Raw genomic sequence first — 19,056 nt, 5'->3', positions numbered from 1 at the left:
AATGAGCATCGCCTTGGTTTTTGACTACTCCAAACGCGACTTTTTGGGTGGTGGTTCCTCTGGGACCTTCCATTCGGCACTTTGACGCTTAGTTTTAGGTTCATGTTGGAAACGTCACGTTTGATCACCAGTTACAATGGTGGAAGGAAGTTCTCGCCTTTTCTCGCCTCTTTCTGAATTGAATTCTGCGCAATTTTTGGTCCTCAGTTAACTTGTGCGGAATGAAACGTGCACAGACCTTTCGTAAGCCCCAATGATCAGTTAAATTGCGATATATCGATGTTTTGGAGATATTCAACTCCGATTCCATGATAAATTGAACCGAATTTTTGATAAATTTACGAACACCTTCGAGGGAGTTTTCGGTGATTACTAATTTTGGGCGGCCCGTATGTTCATTGCCATTTATGTCCCTACAACCATCTCTGAAACGTGAAAACCACTCATGAGCTCTGGCACGAGATAGACAATCATCGCCATACACTTGTTTAATCAATTCAAATGTTTCGGTAAACTTTATACCGATTTTAAAACAAAATTTGATGTTAGCTCTTTGTTCGAAACTCATTTTTGTACCGATGATACCAACATATCGACACTTAGACGCAATACCTTCGCTTCCACTGAACCGAATGTCAACAAGCTTTCACATGAAGTCAGCTAGAGATGTAACTTCTAACGCACTAACTCAACGATTCCCGAAAAGCTGGCCAAAACTCAAAAAATTAAGTAATTGATTCAAAATTTCTTACTCGGGGGTTGTCGGGGTCGCTGATTACGAATTTGATCTTAAAATTTTGAAAATCCACCCCCTTCCACCCCTATTGGCCACCCCCTCACGTGAAATAGCGTATATTCTAGAACATAATCAAGATGCATGTTAATTTATGTTTTCAGGGTCGCTGATTACGAATTTGATCTTAAAATTTTGAAAATCCACCCCCTTCCACCCCTATTGGCCGCCCCCTCACGTGAAATAGCGTATATTCAAGAACATAATCAAGATGCATGTAAATTTATATGTTTTCGGGGTCGCAAGGTAGCAAGTGGTAGCAGCTGATTCTTGTTTTATTCAGTAACCATTACTTTTTTGAGTAATCTTTAATAGGTTTCAAAGCAGCATATGACGGCGTTGTATTACTATACAGTTTGAAAACTCAAATTTTATAAAAAAAATTGCAAAAAATGTATCTACGTATTGCTGCAGCTAAACATTTTGTGTCGAGGTATTGATATATACTAAAGATTTCTCGTATTTTACTAACCTTCCGAAGATGATTCCATTTGGTTTTGTTCAATTTACTCCATTACAAAATCTTTCAAATGTGTACAACTTTCACTATTCATCGACAGTAATACGATGCTCAAACGAAGGCCACGTTGCGACTGAAAATACAGAGGATACTTAGGGTACAGGACGTTGCTATGAACGGTTTTCACTACTCAAGGCATTACTGTAGCCAACCCAAAGACAAAAAAACTCTATCTAGAAACTTTTTTTTTCGACTTTTGGCCAGCTTTTTGGTAATCGCCCGCACTGTGCGGCGCTATCAAAAACATTTTCATGACGCCAGTCTTGTTTATTTTGGACTTCACCTTGAATATATATGTATGCATGTAGCTATAGGCAAGAAATTATAAATTTTATAAGCCATCTGCCGCTCGGCGGTGGTATAAAATTATATCCTTCTTTAATTTTAGGCCAACATCAAAACTTACAAAACAAATTGCGGCATAAATTTGACCAAAAGCCTCTGTTAACGTGTGCGCTATTACTAATTTAGAAACTAATTTTAATTATTTTAAGCAAAGGACAGCTCTTGAACACACTACGAGTCGTGTTCTCTATAACTTGCTCCATACATTTTTTAAGTTTCCTCTACATTTCATAAGTTTCATATAAAACGTAATTTTCAAATTTATCGCCTTTGCACTCGAGACCACAGATATAAGTAGTACATATTTCTTCGTCAAAAAGGTAAGGATGTGGTAGGAAATTAAAATAAATAAATGTTAGATATATATAATAATAAAAAATATATTTCTTAGGTTCCACCGAGATTTGAACTCGGATCGCTGGATTCAGAGTCCAGAGTGCTAACCATTACACCATGGAACCACCTACTACAACTTGAATTTTGTTGCCACTTAACCACAGCAGTTGAGCTATGCGCATGCTACACGAAACCGTCGTAACAAGAGCGAATACTTATCATCGCTCTCCTAAAAGTATGCAACACAAGGTTATATGCAACGCACATTGTGTCTAAAGAGTAGTGCACTGCAGGGTGATGCAAATTCATAGTTTTGTCTTACTTTCTAGGTTTCAATATTTTCTTACTTGAGACAATTTAAATATTTTGAGCTAGCAATTAGTCGAAATTAAATATATTTTTTATTTAAATCGACAAAATTAGGTGAAATTGTATAATTAGATTTATACTGAACACAAAAAATTACTGTATTATATAGTGTAAGTTAATGTTGAGTAGCTTTTAAACTCAATAATTGTTTGCAATTTTGAAGAATTTCTCAAAATTCATGCCACAAGTACTCATTTTCTCGGCATTTTTATTTTAATTAAGTTATGCTAAATAGAAATAAGTTGTTGAGTTTCGACAAGTACTAGAAATAATTGCACTGTTGCTACCGCCTTATGTTTTTTTTTTTTGCTTTTATGATAAAATTTAAATTAAAAAATGTTGATATCTTTTTCATTTTACACGCTACAATACCAATTTCCATTTACTCATCGAATAACACACTTTTATTTTACGAGCATCCGAATTTTGTCAATAAAGTCATATGTTACATATACATACTCGTAAGTACAGTGATGGTCACCAATTTAGCACTCTATGCCGATACATAGTTTTTATTCTTAGCAAACTAAATTATAACTAACATTTTTCTTCGAAAGTTGTTTACTAAGTAGGGATTATATATCGCTATAATCGACTCTCGTTAATTCGCAATTCGAGGAACTTTTAAAATATTACGAATTAGCGAGTGTTTGAAATATTAAATGGTTCGAAATTTTTGAGAAAAAATAAATAAAACTTCGATTTATCAAGTGTTTTTATTTAACTGCTAATGTGTTACATATTTATAATGTTGCCTGATATGCTGTTTCATCAGTTTCGTTTTGTAGACAAAAACTTTGTAAGTTTTGGAATTAGGCTTTTGCTACTTTAACTGACACCTCTGCCAAAGGTTCTGACGTATCGTCTTCATCTTCATCGTTGCTCTTTTCATTCGTATCTGTCGCAGATAAAATTACGCCATCGGTTAGTGATCCTGTGAGAGCAACATCTTCATCCACTTGAACATAGTCAGGAAAACTCACATCGCGGATGTCGACTACTGGTACCATTGATGGCTCTTCACCATCCATAATTATTAGCGAATTGTTTTGATCTTCTTTTACGAATGCCGATTTTTTGAAGCAGCTGAGAATCATGAGGGATGTTACTGCTCTCCATGCCTTGTCAATCAGTAAAATAGGTGTCGGAACAGTGATATTCGTAGTTAGCTGCTTGTCGAGAGATTCCAAAACAATCTTAACAATTTCTTTGCGATACAATGCCTTTAAATTATGGATGATCCCTTGGTCCAATGGTTGTAGTTTGGAAGTTGTATTTGGCAAAAGAAGTAGGGTTCTATTTTGGACAATGTAGGAGGACTGTTGTGGACAGTGCAATTGTCTTAAAATAGTAAACATTTTCTCTTTTGTCGTCTCATGTTTCCATTAACTGTTAAAAACCAATTATTAAAAAGTTCTGTTGTGATCCAAGCTTTTTTGTTAGCACAGTAATCACAGTAAAACATCGCGGTTTCATTGCTTTTCCTATTACTAAGGGATTAAGTTTTTACGACCCATTCATGTGTACTGCAAGTAGAACCGTCAGCCTCTCTTTAGTATGTTTTTCCCCATGACACTTTTCATCTTTAAAAATAAGCGTCTTGTCCGGTAAGTATTTAAAAAATAGGCCAATTTCATCCGTATTGAAAATGTCTCGGGCATCATAGTTTTCAATCAGTGTCTTCAATTCACCATGCCAATCTGAGCAAACAGCATCATTAACAGTTTCACTTTCTCCATAAACTTTTTTAAACACGACTACATTCCTCTTTTTGAAATTTGTTCACCATGCCAATCTGAGCAAACAGCATCATTAACAGTTTCACTTTCTCCATAAACTTTTTTAAACACGACTACATTCCTCTTTTTGAAATTTGTAAGCCACCCATTACTTGCCGCAAAGTTTTGTATGTTTAGAGTAGACGCATACTCTTTTGCTTTTTTCCTTTAACAAAGTGCCGCTAATAGATAATTTTTGTCCTCTACGCTGTCTAAACCAAATGACGAGTCTTTCGCCCAGACGATTCACCTTTGGTTGTTCTTTTCCGTACTCCAGCAGTTTGAGCAGCAATAACTTTCTCCTGTTTCTTTATTATGGTTGAGAACAGTACTCTCCCTAGAGGAATCTTAAATTCTTTTGCAACATCGCTTTTCTTCTCACCTCCTTCTACTTTTTCATTTAATTTCTTCTTTTCAGCAATCGTCAAACATTTATACTTTTGAGGGCTCATATTTAATACAAATTTTTAATCTGTATACCAACGAAGCTATTCGTGCGGAAGCGTGCGTAAAAATGTGCCTATGATTTATGCGTAACAGGCAACCACGCACAGTAAAGGTATTTTCAGGGGAGTCCCAAAATTCAAAGTTTTCACTAACACACCAAGAAACTTTGCAAGTTTGATCTTTGCTCTGACGTCCAAATCCTATCGTTATGAGGAGTTTAGCACTGCCACTTCAAAGAAGTATTGGGCCCTCCTCATGACTATTTCTTTGAACGCAACTTCCTCAATAAATTTTGGTATTCGTCCTATTTTTTGAGTTTTATTTCCACCTTTTGGTAAAATGAACAATTTAAAAAAATCAAACAAGTTTATTACGAAAAAATACATATGGTACTTGTAAATAAATATACTGTAAATATGTATATATATGACCAAAAAGTAATGAGAAGTTGCCAAATTGGAAACGTGTGACACGAAATATCTTAATAAATCGAACTGGTCTTGTGTGTTTTATGCCCGTTTTTGACCTTACATCCATGCATTAAACCAAAGAAGATAGCGGAACGTCGACGCCGCAATCTTCTATTCCATCATTCTGGATCTAATAGTAAAAAAATTACTTTCAAGAGCAGTACACATTTTAAAAACATTTATAAAAGTTTTGTATTACATACTGATAACTTTATTGAGTTGAGTAAAATAGCATAAATCGAGCATTTACATGCGTTTGCATTAATAACACTATTATCTACATGTATATTTTTCTTAATTTTTCTCATAGTTTAGCTGATTAGTTATATCTACGAAATTTATTATTTTCACTCTGCATATTATTTCATGTTTTTCTTCTTCTTTTAAATAAACCTAACACAATTATATTCTTTATATTTAGCATTCTAAGTACGTATGCATGTACTAGCATTGCATTGATTAAATATGCATGTATATGTATGAATATCGTTACTCCAAGTTAGTCCGCTCGAATATTTTGTAGTACAGTTTTTCTCTCACTTCGCCAATCGTTTTTAAATTTCGTGTAATCTCAGTTGCCGATGTTTTGATGTACTCGTATGCTGTAATATAATATTGTTGAAGAGAGTGTTGTTTTTTTGTTATTGTTGAGTTCACGTTAATCCATTCGCCTAATAAGTAATTAACATTCAGGTAACTCTCAGCCGTTTTTTAGCAATATTTTGTTTCCGAGTTAGAGCTGAACAATTTTTGTTGTTTGTGGTTCTGTTATTTTAGGTTTGAAATATGATTTCAGAAAAGCTTAACAGACGATTTTATTAAAATTAAAAAAAATCACCAAATGACCAAGTCTACATGCACTAAGTCCAAAAAAGTAATGTGGAGAGAACAAAGACTTAGACTCCAATTCCATTTTATCCAAACTAGTCTTACAGTGTAGAGAGAAGCTGGAATTGCTTACGGCGTAATGAGATAGCGGATGAGCTAGCAAGAAAAGGCTCGACACTAGACTTAGCAGAGGCGGTGGCAGTCTCCACCCCACTGAACACAATAGAAGCATCCATTTCTTCACACTATCATGCTTTAGCCGAAAGACGATGGAAGCAACCAACTACATGCATTACAACAAAAAACACATGGCCGCCATACAAAATCCAAAGGACGAAGCACCTGTTAGGATGCTCTTGACCAAACATCTCACGCATCACTGCAACCCTTTCAGCTCATTGGAAAGTAGGGGAGTATGCAGCCAAACTCAACCTCCCCTTCAAACCCATCTGCAGAAGTTGTCAACCGGAAGGGGCGAAGGAAAGTCTTTTCCACTACATATGTGAATATCCGGGACTAGATAGGGCACGACTTCCCCACGGGAAGCCTTTCTTACAGCAAATTAAGTAGATCTCAGACATCGAGATAAAGGATTTGATGTTATACTTGAACCTCACTAAATGTATCTGATTTGGAAAAAAAAAACAAGACATCATCACACGAGACAGTGGTAGTAAAACGGTGCTGGTCACTAATTAGGATTTATTTCTGTGGAAATATTCAACCACTGCAACAACAACAAGAACAACAGCAACGCATTAGTACTCTTCGGTGAACATAGTTTGTTACTTTACAGGACAAAGAACAAATTTCATACAAAATTAACCAGAATAGGGATAAGTTTTTCTGTTTTAAGTTTTTTCAATGATCGTATTACCGTTAGTCGTTATAATAATTCATTATATTTTTGTTTAGTGAAGGCGTCATGCATCAAAATCCGTTAAAAACTCGACTTGATCTAAATATGAGTTAGGACCTTTCTGTATTAAAGTAACGATGCGGAGATATATAATGAATACAACACTTTTCATACTTGCATATGTACTTATATGCAGTTAGAAATATACATATGTATTAGCATTTTGTTCACATATGATACATAAATGTGTGTTAGTGCAGATAAATGGTTTTTATAAAATAGCTTATCTAAATATATACGCACATAATTACTGCACACGTGGTTCCAAATAAGTTAAAAAACTTAAATTACACTTTTACGTAAATAAATAAGCATTTAAGCATCAATAAAAAAATTCCATACAGCTAATGTAAGTATCTATGGGTATTTATAAACAAATGAACTTAAAAGCTTAAAACTAAATTAAATGAGCACCTAAAAATATTTATTCATTAAAGCTTTTCTTTACTTAATTCTCAGCAAAATATCACAAACTGTGCATTTACTAGTGTATAAATAACAGCAACAACAATAATAAGGATAATAAGGCCGATAATATTGCATTCATTCATTTATTTATGTGTGTGTATTGTGTTTTTTTGATTTTTTTTTACAAATCTTAGTGCTTTATTGAGTTGCTGATAACAGAGGCGGAAGCTGAGCCAAAAACGATTTGATACTTAAGGAATCACGGGATTTTGCATAGCCCCAGGTGCTGGAGATTTCTTGGGTTTCCTTGCTGTCTACGTTATGTGTATTCCTAGTTCAACTTCTAAGCGGTGAATTGTAAAGAATACGGTTTTTAATAATTGCCATCTGGCGACTCGGAGAGAATATGCTTGTACCCGTTGCTGCCAAGATACATATTCTCGCGTCGGAAGTGGAAGGGTATCTGTAGGAGCAAACATTTTTTAATATTATATAATATTTATTTCACTAATCAAAAAGAAAAGAGAATATCAGTAACTCAATTGTTGGAAAAAATAATATTATATTTGTTATTTCTTACTTCCAAGTACGTACATTTATACATACGCATGTAGGTGTGTGTATAGTATATTTGTATGAAATGAAAATGAAAATAAAAAAATGGTTTTAATAGCTTTTATTTCCATAAAGGTTTCTCTCGTATGCCAATGTAAGTACCTGAATACAAGATTTAGGATTACATTTTTGCAGAAACATCCTTTATGTACATATACTTCATTCACAAGTCGAAATGTCCCTTATCAAGTGTTTTGCTTAGATTTAAATATCATCAATGTTGTTTTTATACTCTTATAAAGGTTACAAGAACCACCCTTGCCCAATAGTACTCATTGATATACATATGTGTAAGATATGTATTCTAGATACCATTCCCGAAAAATCGAACTCATTACCTCAGGGAACTTACCATGAATTGGTCTTTATCCCCGGAATGCCATTGCCTTCATGGGCAGAGGTACCATATCCACTTAACACGATTAAGAGCTAATATCGAATGTGGGTAAAGCATTCAAGTGCATGACCAGTGTCTCTTCGAACTAATGGCCGGCATATAGCTTTATCGATATCCCAGTAAATGTGAAGTTTACAGAAAGTTTATAAACGACCTGCCAAAAGACGCGCCTAGATATTATTCTAAGGTAAAACATTTACTATTTTCACTGTTTTCACTATCAAAATACAGCATTTAAGAATTGTATGTGAAAAATTCATGAATGCCTAATTGTTTAGATCGTCGAGATATCGATGTTCAAGGCTGTTCAGCAACACTTTACGTTACAGCAGCATCATTTTCAAAACATTGTACAGTTTTTGGTCTGCCAGTCCGTTGTTTATTCTCGATAGAAACAGTTTCTTCAAATATTTTTACCAATCTGTGAATTGCAGAATCATTCGAACGAATATTTCCACCAAAAAATCACAAGCACTTTTTAGAATCAAACAAATCAAATAGCCCAACGTGTAAAAATTGGGCAAGGTTTTTATTCGATCGTAATATATTGGATTGGTGAATGATTCCATAGCGTTTTTAAGTTTTCTTTTATTTTATAACGATTTGTTTTTTACTTAGCAAAGGGTAAGTATTCATTCGATAGAACTCTTTATGCTCTAGAAAACTATGTTAATAGTATTTTTGAGTTACTTAATTTTTTATTAGCTATAAGGTTTAGAAATGGAATACAAAGGAGGTAAAAATCAACATTTTCGGCACCTGCTCTTCTTTGCTTTTCATCGAGGTCAAAAAGCTGCCGAAGCAGTGCGGGACATTTGCGATGTGTATGGAGAAGGTGTCATAAGCGAGTCTACAGCACGAAAATTGTTTGCAAAGTTCTATAATGGCGACTTTGGCGTTGATTACACGTCCCACAGCGGAAGGCCTTCTGAATCCATGAAGAACGTCTCAAATCACTTTTGAAGGAGAACGGTCCCAAACCATTGTTGGCTGTGAATTGGTGGAAAAAATGAACTGTGATCATAAAACGATTCTCAATCACCTTCATTCAAGGGACTTACCGAAAAATTGGGAGACTGGGTGCCTCACGAGCTCAACGAAAAAGACAAGCCCGCCATCGAGCAACACACGACCAGTGCTTTTTGTACCGAATCGTCACCGGAGATGAGAAATAGTGCCTATGCATCAATATGAAGCAAAGAAAGGAGTGAGTGGCTCCACGAAATGCGCCAAAGCCGAGAGTGAAGCCGGTACTTCATCCAAAGAGGATCATGATATGTATGGCGCACTGGGAAATGTTGGAAAAGAATCCCATTGTCAACAAAGAGCTCTACATTGCCCAGCTACACCACGTGAATGATGCTATTTGACTGAAAAGACCTGATCCACATGGTCAAACTATACTCTTTTACGACAACCCCGGGCCCCATGTTGCACAAGTCGTCAAAGCCGCACTCCAAGAGCTCGCATGGGAGGTCCTTCAGCATCCGCCGTATTCTCCGGACCTTGCACTCGACCAATTACCATATTTTCTACCCCCTGTCAAACCATATGAAGGTACATGAAAGATGATAACAAAAAGGTCCTTAAAAACTGGCTCAACAACTTCTTTGACACCAGACCAGGCGACTTTGGTCGAGAGGGGGGAAGAGGTTGTAAACAGCAAAGATGAACATATTATATAATTAACTGATTAACTTATTGATATAATTATTGTTTTTTGTTTAAATAAAAGTCTTCGCTAAAAAGGCTATGAACTTATTCAACAACATAATACTCGTAGTTTTATAAATGTCAAATCTAAATGAGGTGGTGATCAAAGCGTGTACCAAGTTTCAGTGAGTTTTATTAAGTCGAATACAGGCTCATTTATATGGGAGGTGGGCATGGTTATTGATAGGATTTAAAGGATTTTTTTAATCTTAGCAATTTGTCGGAGATTGCAGCTCATCCATTCTCAATACAGTCGACTCAAAATTGTACCCTATAAATTTGGCGAAAGCTGGAAATAATACTCTGTTCTGTCCTCATCCTGCAAGCAATATATACTGTACACAATGGGATCGGCGAGCATCCGATATCTGACTGTTATCGCTGTGCTTGACCCTAAAACTTACTTCAGTCCAATTGGACGCTCCAAAGAACTGCAGTTCGCCAATTCATCAGCTAATTTGTTGCTTTGAAAGCCAGAGTGGCTCGCTAAAAAGGCTATGAACTTATTCAACAACATAATACTCGTAGTTTTATAAATGTCAAATCTAAATGAGGTGGTGATCAAAGCGTGTACCAAGTTTCAGTGAGTTTTATTAAGTCGAATACAGGCTCATTTATATGGGAGGTGGGCATGGTTATTGATAGGATTTAAAGGATTTTTTTAATCTTAGCAATTTGTCGGAGATTGCAGCTCATCCATTCTCAATACAGTCGACTCAAAATTGTACCCTATAAATTTGGCGAAAGCTGGAAATAATACTCTGTTCTGTCCTCATCCTGCAAGCAATATATACTGTACACAATGGGATCGGCGAGCATCCGATATCTGACTGTTATCGCTGTGCTTGACCCTAAAACTTACTTCAGTCCAATTGGACGCTCCAAAGAACTGCAGTTCGCCAATTCATCAGCTAATTTGTTGCTTTGAAAGCCAGAGTGGTCCGGCAACCACATACTATAAGTTCAAGCCCATTCTTATTCGAACACTGCCCATTGGGTATTCGTGCGGCCAGGCTCAGTATAACTTCGAACTCCTGCAGGATAGAGCCATCAGGCTTGAATATTTGCCACCTGCGAAACTTGAATATCAGAACGTAACTGTTTTCCAACCAGTCTCTGCCTTAACACGTTTTTCACCTTATTTACTTGTCTCTAGCCCTTTGCTTCAGCTGTATTGTGCTCTTAATGGGTGGTTTATTTATTCAACTGTCTGCTATCTAATTGAATCTATCGTAATTTAACCTAATCGCACTTGCTTGCACGGTGCTTGCTTTAAAAGTCACACATCCACCGTGGATTCTCTTACTTAGGAGCCATCGAGATTCTTTAGCCGCCTATACTCTTTGAATAGTGCTTCAATGAGATTTTGATGGTGAGGCGGAGAGTGTTGTGAAAAGTGAACGTTTCTTCACATACTTCCCTATACATTTTAAACTATTGATATTTTAGATTATCGAAAGCTACACTATATATCTCAAATCTATGTGTGTAGTTCTGATGAAATTAAAAATAGTAACATATAAACCTCATCTAACGTCATAATTTCTTACTTCTAAACTAGTATAACTTACCGATCCAGGTGGCGGACAAGGTATTGCCACCGTAGCGATCTCTCGCAGCTTGTTCATGGTCCGTAGCCTTTGGTAGAAGGAGTGTATAATATACCACATCAAACAATCGAAAAGCAGCACAGTGAAGCATATCATAACTGAATTGTAATAAAAAATATTATACGATGAATTAATGGCACACTCAATTGAAAACAACTACTCAGACTCACAGTAGTACACTTTGCCTCCAATAATCTCCACAAATTTTTCATTCTGCAGCCAAAACACTAATACCGCCGCTGATACAATGAATATAAATTCAACAACCAACCATGGAAGAACAAATTCTGAGCGATTTTTAAAAATGCCCGCAAACAGAGCGATTGTACTCAGCAAATATACTGAAGCTACTGCCGTCAAAATGTAGAGTAACATCTCGGTAACGGAAACCAGCTGAGAGGCGGTGCGCAGGCGCAATTGATTACGAAATGGTGACATATCATAAAAGCCATTATCCTTCTGATCCTCAATGTCCATGGCAAGCATTGTTTTCATTTGTTCGGCATGTGCCAGGCCCAAAAGCACCAGGAATAGTAGTAAATGGGCGACAAGCTGTAAATTTCAATGGGAAATGCAGTATAAGAATTTAGTGGTTATGCTATGTATATGGACATACATATGTACATATTTATATATGTGTGTATTATGTGAGACTTATATGAGACTGTATAACAACCTTCCACACTCATATAGAACATAAATTAGTACATGACAATTTTATGCTACTTTTTCGTGTGGAATAAGCGGATAGTATCCATATTCTTTTATGTACGAGTTGTAAAAGAACCTTCCAGCTCGGTTAACTCAACTTTGGTAGTACTGATTTAGGTATAGTAAATGGTCATAACTTTAAAAGATTAAAAAAAAAACAGAGAGTAAAACCAAAGGACGATTGAACGAACATTTTCCCCAAGTTCTGTCATGATCACTCAAACTAGTGCTATAATTGATTTTGGCGGTACCCCACGCCAAGTCGAGTACGAGTTGGATTCTTTTGGGTTAATATACACGAGCTGTATCATTGCTTTGCAACAACTTTTATTCGAGCCGCATCTGTTTTGATTATAGCAATAGTACAAAACCAAACTTTGCAAATTTTTTTCACATATTTTGTTCTTGTTATTTGGTGGTTTGTCTGTCAACTACATCTGTTACTATAGTTGTAATCATGCCATTGGATTATAAAAGAATTTTGTTATCCTCGTACCACAGGTAGATCAGTTCTTGCGAAAAATTACAAAACTAAAGGAATAAGCCATCCAGTGCTGTTGATGTAGTAGGAGAGAAAAGGGATTTAGGCTGGAGAGCTGTCTCAGGCTAACGCCAAAAGGCATACTAAGGAACGTAAGCGCCTTTCCGCCAGACCCGCACATTTGCAATACCTTTCTCTGCAGGATCCCTACAGCTTCTGCATTGGGGGTTGTATAGAAATCCAAGCTTCTCCGCATGAATTCCGATCCGCATGAAATGTGAACACCGCTTTTTAAAAAAAGAACTACCACTAGAAGAGTTGCTAATTATTAGATAGATTAATAGGAAAACCTATCAACCTCTTTATCAACTATCAATGAATGAAAGATACGTATTTTATTGAGTTCCTGAAAAAATTAACATTGCACTGGAATATTGCTCATGTGGCCGCCAAGCTCGGAGTCCTACATAACGATTTCTGTAAGAACTGTAGAGATGAGGAAGATGTAGATCTGTGCGAATGCCTTGCACTTTCTGGCTAACCACTTCTTCGAGTAACATGAAATCTCAGGTTCAGCCTGTCAAAAGATCGATATGGTTTAAGTACATGTAGGGATGGGATTGGGAAACTTTATCCTGGACACTACAAAGGGCCTTTGCAGCCATCGAGTAAACTCTTTTTAAGAGCAGTCCGGTTAACTTTAGCCTAACATAAACTTCGGCTAAAACTACAGTTATAACGAAAACTGGTGTGCGGCCTAGCGAAAGCAAAGACTTGTTTTATTTTTAACCTATTGAACCTATTCTGCTGAAAGAGATGTAGTATATACATATACACATACAGTGGTCACACAATTTATTCGTACACCCTGCGTAGTCCGTAAAAAACTTTAGTTTTGCGCAAAATATTTGCTTTGACAATATATTATATTTTTTTTTGGGTCAGTTTAAGAATGTTACATTCCTGATGAATTGCCGCAAACAAAAATCCAGTTATTTCAACTAACACTGAGGGATTCCAAGGAAAGCAAACAGACGTAGCAAAATGTTTCAGTTCATGATATTGTTGCTACAAAAGTAACAATAAATATCGTTTGTGGTTTTACTAATATTGCTGAAAACTAAATAATATAGGTTTTTTTTAGTTTTTCTCACTGATTCAGTTTCAGTTGCGCGTAATATCTCGATTGAAAGTGGCAAAATGGGACGAAGTGCGGATTTAGCATTAGAAATGGGAAAAATTGTTATTAAATTGTACATGGAAAACAAGTCTCTGCGCGAAATACCCTCGATACTATATCAAAATATTCTAGAGTTCCGTAATTGTCTGCAAAACGCTGGTTATCATAGCAGAGTGGCACGCCGCAAACCCTACATTTTAGATATTAACAGAAAGAAGAGATTGGAGTTCGCCAAATGCTATATAAATGAGGCAGATTCTTTTTTGGGAAAACGTCATATTCAGTGATGAGTCGAAATATAATGTTTCCGGATCAGATGGGCCTCCAAAAGTTTGGCGAAAAGAAAGTACAGAACATAATGAAAAAAATCGTATTCCTATCGGTTTTTATTGATGATAAAAGGGACAAACATATGCATTTAAACATTCTGAAGAATAATTTGCATGATAGTGCCGTTTAACTTGCGATTGAATGCAAGAGGGTTCCTATTCCAACAAGACAATGACCCAAAATACTCATCTTATCTCGTGTAGGAGTGGCTTATTTACCACTATAGGCAGCTTAAATATTCACCTCAATCACCGGATCTGAACCGAATTGAGCATGTCTAGGAGCTCTTAGAAAGGAGAATCAGAAAGCACAAAATAACATCAAAGGCGTCATTAAAGACAGCTTTAAGTGTTGAGTGGGAGAAAATTGCAGCTAATGCAATAACAAGTAAGCAACGACGTTTGGAAGCAGTTATTAAAACTTAAGACAGCCCAACAAAGTATTAAATACCCGTTTTTTTTAATAAAATATTCTTTATATGGCTATCTACGAATAATATTTTGTGCCTTATTTCTTGATTGCCTTAAGTTCTCTAATTTCAGAAATGAAATTGAAAGCATTGTTCCTTAAATATTGAATAAATATGTTATTCTTTACGAATATATCAAAATTTTGTTCGTTTGTATAAATCCTGCTAAATATCAGGTGTATCTGTTTATAAACTGTGAGCCTACGAATAAATTGTGTGACCACTGTATGTGTTTTTAAAAGTAATATGCATTTAGAAACACATTGGAAACACAAAGTAGATTAACAACATATTTTAGGTCTTATAAACAAACTGTATGTGGACGAAGTGAAATTTTTCCTAAACTAAATCCAATAACGTTTAAAACCTAGTAATGCAATTATTTAATTATCGTAATTATATCATTATTACAATAGATTTTGTGCACTGTAAAATGCTCATTCACCCGTTATGTCGTTTCACGTTTACGAATACATGGAAAGCGCCAACACATACTCGTACGAATATGTTTTTACTATACTTTTATTTGAACAAACTTGCGCTAGCTGCTGATTCATTTGTAATTAGTACCATTTGACTGAGTCAACTTGAGTCAAAGTATGGTGGGTGGTTAATGCGACCGCATACTTCCTATCAAATTACATGGGAGTGGCTCAAAGAAGCATAGTCGCTAAGAATAAGTTAGTAACTGAAAATATTGCATGCCAGATTTTTTTTAAAGGACTTCAAAGTTTCTGCTAGGAAAACTCTTATACAACTCTGAAGGTATCAAAAAGAAGAAGAATAAGAAAGAAATATATAAACTGTTTCTAATTGCAATTATATTTTTAAATCATATGAAACATTTTATTTGAAATTTATATGCTTAATTTTTATCATTTAATATCCTTGTTGATTTTAAGGAAAGAATTTAGCAGAAGAATGCAAGAACAGACAAAAAGAAAATTTACATACGTCTACTTTCATATGCATACGAGTACAAATTTTGTCTTGTGCCGTAGAGAAAAATGCATTTTAGCTCCATTTACGAGTAATATAGTAAATATGTATTGTATATTCGTATTGAAATTTAAAAAAAGAAATAAAAGAACCACATTTAGACATTTTAATAATAATGCAATTTTTTAAATATCTTTTTGTGTTTTAATAAATCTAGAAAAAGATTTATTGGATAAAGGAAAGGGAGAAAAATTAAAAAATCGTTCTTCACTTATTTTAAAAACTCCAATTATAAGAAAAAAAATATAGTTTTGATTTCCTTCATATATTGCTTTTATTTTCATATTCCATGCTTTTATAAATTTATAATAATTTTTCGAATCCTTGGTACTTATTTGAAGCCTTTAAAAAAATGCAGTTGTTGCGAATTTAAAAATTCTGACTTACTACCATTGAGCTTTAGTATCGCCTATACTTGTATATGCAAGTATATCGATTTTCTCAGGGTGACAAAATAAGTTGAAGTTTTCCGCACAATATTATGCGCGAAATGAAATCGAATTTGAGACTTTAATTGACTCCTAATTACTTTATTAAATACTCACCAGTTGGTAAATGCCAATGAGTATGGCTGACAAACGAAGATTCTTTGGTGACACTGGTGCCATCATTAGGTCAACAAAGGACCGCCAATGCGCAGCGGGTGTCTTCTGAGCCAGCAACATCTCAATTAATTTTGCTAAAACTGTTGAAACTTATCACCAATCAATTTACAATAGATTAAATTACACATTTTTTGCATACCTTTTAAAAATGCAAACTTGATTATTCAATTGCAATCGATTTTTTCACTATTATTTGTTACTGTTGTCGAAATTCTGTCAACTACCACTAAAGCGGTGCACATTGCCGTTTTAACTGATGTTGCACTGGCGTAATTGTATTCCGCACAAGTTCCGTTTACTCACACTGCTGATATTTAATCGATATATTTGCTTTATGCGGACTGGCTAGATCGTCATTGCTATCAATGACTGGCTTGATATTGCTTTGACCGACAAGTCCGGTGGCCGCCTTAATGTTAGCGTTGCACTTAATTAATTGCTGTCGTTGCAAGGCTGTTACCAGCCACTTTCTATGATTTTAAGTATTTCTTTTGTTTGGCGTCTTTTGGCTTAGTGTATTTTTTTGTTGGAGACCGCTTGCATTCTCGTCACAAAGTGTATTGTGCTGTGACTTAACACGGTTTTGTACAGCAAGTATGTGTGAACGACAAGTGCATGGACACTTTGGCTAGTAAGTGATTTTGTCAACATTTATTGGTGTACTGCTTTCTCTTCTACATTTCCTTCTTTTTATTTGCCATATCGACAACTTTTGCTTTCGTTGCTTGACTGTAGCTTTTCTGAATGAATCCAATTTTCCTGCCCTACCCTCTGCCTCTGCTTCAGTCGTGCAATTGCACGAAGTCTGAAGCAGCGTGTCGTATGCGTAATTATTTTTCCTCATTACTTCGCTACAATACCACCACTGACAATCTTCACTCTACCTGACGTTCGTAGCCTCATGTTTATGTTATGAAATACTTTGTTGTTGAAGACATGCGCGTTAAGTATTACTCAGCAAAGCTTTTCACCGTGCTTTCACTTATACGTGGACAATATTATACTATTCTCGGCTTGTTTGTTTATATTTATTTCCCTTGTTGTGATTTTTATCTCTGTTTATTGCATTCTTCATCAGTTATGTTTTGTGTAAATACTCTCTCTGCGCGGTAAAATGAGAAGGCAAAACGTGTCGTTGGAGAAGACAAAGTGTACGAGTATATGAAACTGTGCGAAAAAGCAAGGATGAAGAGAAATGGATAAGTCAAGTATAGATAAAACCTAAAAATAATACCCGTAATGAAAGTATATGATTTATGCATCAAATCACTAAAATGTGAAAAAGTGCATAGGAAATTTATTTCCAAAATTGAACAAAATTATAATTGAACTAAACTTAAAACTAATATTTTCTAGTAAGACTATTTGGCTTTATAACTTCCTCTGATCTTAAGGATATTGTTTCAATTAAGAACAAACACACTTTAAACGGAATGTATTTCCTAACATTTTGGATCTTTTTATTTTTTGTTTTAATTCTTGTGCTCTGTGGACCAGAGGATTTATAAAAGCTTAGTGAGATTGACTAGAGCAGGGATCGCCAACCCCTGCGCCACTTCGTTGTGTAGCTGCGGCTCTTTAGTTCTATACACACATTTTTTTTTATAAAAAAAAGCAATTAAAAATCGTTCTGAATCGATTAACGAGGTTTATTCTATTTCTCAGCCACCGATTCTATCTCTCGGCCTTTTTATTTACTTTTTACTTTATTTTATTTTATGGTGGTTATCACAGCGAAATTAAATGAACTGAATCTAAAACTGCAAGCAAAGGGAAACCTAGCCTATGTTTTGTAGAAGAATTAGTTTGCTTCGAAGAAAAATGTATTCATTTTGTAGAAATATTCAGAGACCTCGGAGTGTATTTTCGTCATGGAAAAGCTCCTCATAAAAAACCATTTGCCGTTCGGAGCCGTCTTAAAACTGTAGGTCCCTCCATTTGTGGAACAACATCAAGACGCACACCCCAAATAGGAGGAGGAGTTCGGCCAAACACCTCAGAGTGGTAAATTACTTCATTTTCAATTTCTAAAGCAATATCGCTATAAAACCAGTGCAACTGTTGACTTGGATTACTTGAGTGGTGACAGATTTGAGCAACTTAAAACCTAAAAAGACACTCTAGCATTCATAGTGTATCCCTTCAATATTCTAAATCCAGAGAGGCTGCAGATGAACAAAACTGATACTATCTGTCATGCCCGACCAACTGTCGCAGATCATCCTGTCATTAGGCAGAAGGGACTGTAGGCATCTGATTGGACTGCCATGGGTAGCACATGGAAAAGGTAGGCATCTCAGTCAGTGCGCTCTGCCCAGCATGTGGAGAGGAGGATGAGACGGCGACCACTTTCTATGCATCTGCCCGCCTTCGCTTGAGATCTCTGACACTGAAGAGTTAAGGAATGCTCCTTGGATCTACTCAAATTTCGTTAGAGGTCGGGTAGATTTAAAGAATATTAAAAATAGAACCTGAACTTAATATTGTCTGAGTGCTGTACTCGACAAAAAAAATCCCCTCAACACAAATAAGGACGAGATCCACGTTGAAATCCGGTTGGAATTGATACTGGATCTCTAGAAGTGCAATTGATCGTGGAGTGGAAAATTTACAGAGTTGAAAAGTAAGTTGGAAGAGTTCGAGGTCTAGAAACGTATGTACGTAACGCAACAAAAGTGGACAACTTTGAAAGAAATGCCGCGAGTTGATATTCGTACGAGAAAACGTTTTCTT

At 35.7% G+C, this 19,056-nt stretch overlaps 1 protein-coding gene and 1 non-coding gene across 3 annotated transcripts; both read right to left on the bottom strand.

Annotated features, from left to right (window-relative positions):
- Positions 1-2,047: 2,047 nt before the first annotated feature.
- Positions 2,048-2,119, bottom strand: Trnaq-cug (transfer RNA glutamine (anticodon CUG)). The gene has a single exon. It is a non-coding gene; the product is annotated as a tRNA-Gln (tRNA).
- A 5,218-nt stretch (positions 2,120-7,337) lies between these two features.
- Positions 7,338-17,069, bottom strand: LOC128862264 (uncharacterized). Of its 2 annotated transcripts, none has more exons than XM_054100798.1 (5): positions 16,463-17,069; positions 16,264-16,403; positions 11,719-12,100; positions 11,510-11,646; positions 7,338-7,676 (listed from the first exon to the last, which is right to left on the bottom strand). In XM_054100798.1, the coding sequence occupies exons 2-5, from the start codon at positions 16,381-16,383 to the stop codon at positions 7,587-7,589; spliced, it is 729 nt and encodes a 242-aa protein (XP_053956773.1). In that variant the 5' UTR covers positions 16,384-16,403; positions 16,463-17,069; the 3' UTR covers positions 7,338-7,586. The 2 variants fall into 2 exon arrangements, with proteins under 2 accessions (XP_053956773.1, XP_053956774.1); XM_054100799.1 differs by having other exon boundaries at positions 16,264-16,397.
- Between the last annotated feature and the right edge of the window lie 1,987 nt (positions 17,070-19,056).

Source organism: Anastrepha ludens, chromosome 4, assembly GCF_028408465.1.
Source record: "Anastrepha ludens isolate Willacy chromosome 4, idAnaLude1.1, whole genome shotgun sequence".
Classification (NCBI taxonomy): Eukaryota; Metazoa; Arthropoda; class Insecta; order Diptera; family Tephritidae; genus Anastrepha; species Anastrepha ludens.
Note: the sequence above shows the minus strand (reverse complement) of the source record. Positions and strands in the feature narration are given on the sequence as shown.

Coding starts and splice junctions, on each gene's coding strand:
- LOC128862264 (XM_054100798.1), bottom strand. CDS start 16,383: ATGTTGCTGGCTCAGAAGACACCCGCTGCGCATTGGCGGTCCTTTGTT. Junction 11,647..11,718: donor TGGAGGCAAAGTGTACTACT/GTGAGTCTGAGT, acceptor ATTACAATTCAG/TTATGATATGCTTCACTGTG. Junction 7,677..11,509: donor CTTGTCCGCCACCTGGATCG/GTAAGTTATACT, acceptor TTGCTCCTACAG/ATACCCTTCCACTTCCGACG.